General features: G+C 38.1%; 1 protein-coding gene across 1 annotated transcript; it reads right to left on the bottom strand.

Moving 5' to 3' along the window:
- LOC124178372 (ER lumen protein-retaining receptor) lies at nt 1-2,651 on the bottom strand. Its single transcript, XM_046561649.1, has 3 exons — nt 2,409-2,651; nt 1,912-2,101; nt 1-874 (listed from the first exon to the last, which is right to left on the bottom strand). Exons 1-3 carry the CDS (start codon nt 2,497-2,499, stop codon nt 517-519), a joined length of 639 nt encoding a protein of 212 aa, XP_046417605.1. The 5' UTR covers nt 2,500-2,651; the 3' UTR covers nt 1-516.
- Between the last annotated feature and the right edge of the window lie 681 nt (nt 2,652-3,332).

The following is a 3,332-nucleotide window of genomic DNA, read 5'->3' as shown; positions in this document are numbered from 1 at the left end:
TTTTATCGGTCTTATAAGTTTATTCAACTTGTACAATTTATAATAATATTAAAGTCATATTTATTTAATTAAAATTGTATTATCATAACTGGAACGTTATAAACGGCAATTTCTGCTACTTATTCTACTCGTTTGAATCATCCAGTAGAAATGTACTCGATGCATTAGTTAGTGAAATGCGTTTGCAGGCTGCCTTCTGCAGATATATGCGCTCGCTGGCATAATGCCGCTTTAGTCGTTATATTAGACAATTTGATTTTGAACACGCATCTTTAGTATTTACAACAAAGAGTGAAAAAATCATAAGAAAACAGAAATGCGACCAATATTTGATCAAGAATGAAGAAAAGAGAATAGATCAATTGAGAATGAAATCTAGATTTAAGCTCAACTTGTGTAGCCTGCTTCTTGGCATATACAAATTGACAACTGCGATGCTTAACAGCCTTTAGGACAGATGTGTGGTGTTTTGGCTGACAATTAAATCACTCAACATAAGTACTTAATTAATACTCATTAAGCAGGTAGCTGGAGTTTCTTGCCTTTGAGCACTTTGGTAATGTAAAGGTAGAAGAAATCGCAATAAAGAACCGTCTGGACAAGGCCAGCGACTATGGCGATCAAATCATAATGGTCCTCAGCGTAGTAGCGGTATACCCAGTTCAGGAGGTAAAGTCCTCTGTATGATCCCAGAGCAAAGAGGTAGTGACTGGTGATACTCTCAGCTTCTCCAGTTTTGGAAACCAGAAAGAGTTGTGGTAAAATTGCGACTGATTCCAGATAGATGCTAAATGTCCAAAGTACTTCCAGTACGGTGAGCTCGTGATTTATCAGAAGCGCCAGAATCAGAGATGGGATAACCAAAAACTCCATTCTAAAAATACGAGGAATCAACAAATTAGTAGGCGTTTTGGGTTAGCAAACGATATGTGGTCAACAGCTGTGCTTGAAACTGATTTTATTAATATTCAGTCCTTTTCAAAAGTACACAACGAATTTTGAGAGCGGATTGTGTGAGGGTGCATAATGTTCAAAATGTAATTCGTTTTCATGGTCAACTGTAATTTAACACGACCCTTATTAACACATGTATAACCGTCAGTTCAGATTGGATAAGAAGTTTTAATTATGTTGTCAGGGTATCCAGTGAATTCCTGGTTTTCACAACCAATATTTATCATTCCTGCAGAGTAAAAGAACTACTCTTTGTTTCTTGACAAATAGAAACATACAATTTTTTGCATGCCTTATACAAACTGTTTTCCATTTAAACTCGAATATTTGTTCAAACATTCTTTTTCCGTCATTGTACCATATATAGTTATTCTTAAAAATTGGTTTAAATAACACTAACAAGGTTTCCACTTGTTACAGGTAGTCATGTACAATAAATAGCTGGGTAAACTATGATGTGGCAATGACTACAGTTGGGAGCAATGGGTGGGAGTGTGGCATTAAATATAGTGAAACTCCTCTCATCGGACACCTCTTTATAATGAATAATCGGAAAATATCCACCTGCATAATTTACACATTAATAGTGTTCTGAATTGCGGAAACTCCTCAATAACAGACAATATTTTAAGTGCCGAGGTGTTCGCTATTCGGAAGTTTCACTGTACAGTCATATTAGATTCGGAGGTTTCTGATATATGGATGCATTCAAAGTTTATTTCAAGTGTACGTATATGCCTGATTAAATAATTGCAAATCTCCTGAGATTTTGCATTTTTTTTATCGTTGGCCACTCAGACCAACATTCCATCATAAATTTTTAAAGATCTGTGACATATAATCTACCGTACAACTTACAAAAGTATCTGTGGGTTACGCCAGGACGGGAAATTAGTAGTGATGTAGTATTGAAAATTTGAGGCTTGTGGCACTTTACTACAGAAAATGTCATTTTACCTGAACGTGTCATGGTTGTGATCGTACGTTGCCTTAAACTTGATGTACATCAGATAAACAGTCGCATAAGCAGCAACAACGAAGATGAGCTTCATGAATGTATTATATGCAGAGATGTAGGTGGTCACCAAGTCTAAGTAGCGTGACGTGTAGACGATGGCAAACAAGATCTGTGACTTGCCGCTGATACCTGAAATTATGATGAAAAAATAAATATTGTCTAGCAACTAAACCACACCATTTGCTGCAATATTGAATGATTGTTGAAATGACAAATGAATAAGCCATGCAGTATTGTTGGATACACGAATTACGAGAACATTGGTTAATGCATAATGACTGAGACACATCTTCGTAGTGATTCGAATTACGATCATGAAAAACAGGGTGAAAACAGATTCAGAGGGAAGAAAGGGCGAGAGCAGGGAAAGTCTTTGGATTTATATTTTAGAAAATATAGACACGTTGCCGCAAATGTAATATGAGACTTTACTTACCGGCACAACTTCTCGTTTTCCATATTTTGAGGAGAAGCACGATGATTGCCAAGAGATGCGAAAGGTCACCTAAGAGCCGGAATATATTCATATCCTGGTTTCGTTTTGCAACTTAATATCAAGGGAAAAGCGAGTGAAAATCCTCGCGGATCCGACAGAACAACACACAAATATGACGTGGCTGCAGCTGCAGATGGCCGACCGCCAACATCAAGGACTAATGTTTTCAAGTCGGGTATCCGTAGCTAAACACACCAAGTACGGCTGCAGGGAGACTAGATAAGGAACACCAACTCAAACGGGAGAACGCACAGTGGCCGTGTTCGAAAATTGACTGACAGTACTGTCAGCAATCTTTTATCTCTTTTGAACTTGCGAGTTCATGGACAGCTCTGTCTCTGTCCTAGGGAATTTTTAGTACTGGCAGTCAATTTACGAACAGGGCCAGAATTTGCCCCCGTGTCCTGCCCACTAAAATAGTACAAATTAGCTTTATATTTTTGTACGACTAGCGTCGCTAGTGTAACGTCGATACAACCAAGGTCCCTAGATTATACCACGGCCGTGTTCGTAAATTAACTGACAATACTGATAATTCCCTAGGACAGAGTCAGAGCTATTCGCGAACTTGGAAGCGCGAAAGAAATAAGTGATTGATAACAGTACTGTCAGTCAATTTACGAACACGGCCCAGGTCAAGACACGCGTGGGCAAAAAAATTAGTGAGAATGCGCCAAAAGATGGAAAGCACCCGGTGTGGTTCTGATTCCTGACCTGTCACAATGATTAACCTCAAAATATACCTATACTTTATATACTTATAATGTTTGCTGGCTTTTTCGAGAGCTGTTTCGCTCATGGACAGTGCATCAGTTGTGGGTTCTTTGCAGAAAGATGTTGATAATGAGTTTATTTGTTAAATTC

The sequence above is a fragment of the Neodiprion fabricii genome, chromosome 3 (genome assembly GCF_021155785.1).
Source record: "Neodiprion fabricii isolate iyNeoFabr1 chromosome 3, iyNeoFabr1.1, whole genome shotgun sequence".
Classification (NCBI taxonomy): Eukaryota; Metazoa; Arthropoda; class Insecta; order Hymenoptera; family Diprionidae; genus Neodiprion; species Neodiprion fabricii.
The sequence above is the reverse complement of the archived record's forward strand: the minus strand, read 5'-3'. Positions and strand labels throughout refer to the sequence as shown.

What these genes read in the sequence shown, in the direction of transcription:
- LOC124178372 (XM_046561649.1), bottom strand. Translation starts at nt 2,499, where the DNA reads ATGAATATATTCCGGCTCTTAGGTGACCTTTCGCATCTCTTGGCAATC. An exon ending in GAAAACGAGAAGTTGTGCCG is followed by an intron (nt 2,102 to 2,408) that starts GTAAGTAAAGTC and finishes TCATAATTTCAG; the next exon opens with GTATCAGCGGCAAGTCACAG. An exon ending in CACAACCATGACACGTTCAG is followed by an intron (nt 875 to 1,911) that starts GTAAAATGACAT and finishes TCGTATTTTTAG; the next exon opens with AATGGAGTTTTTGGTTATCC.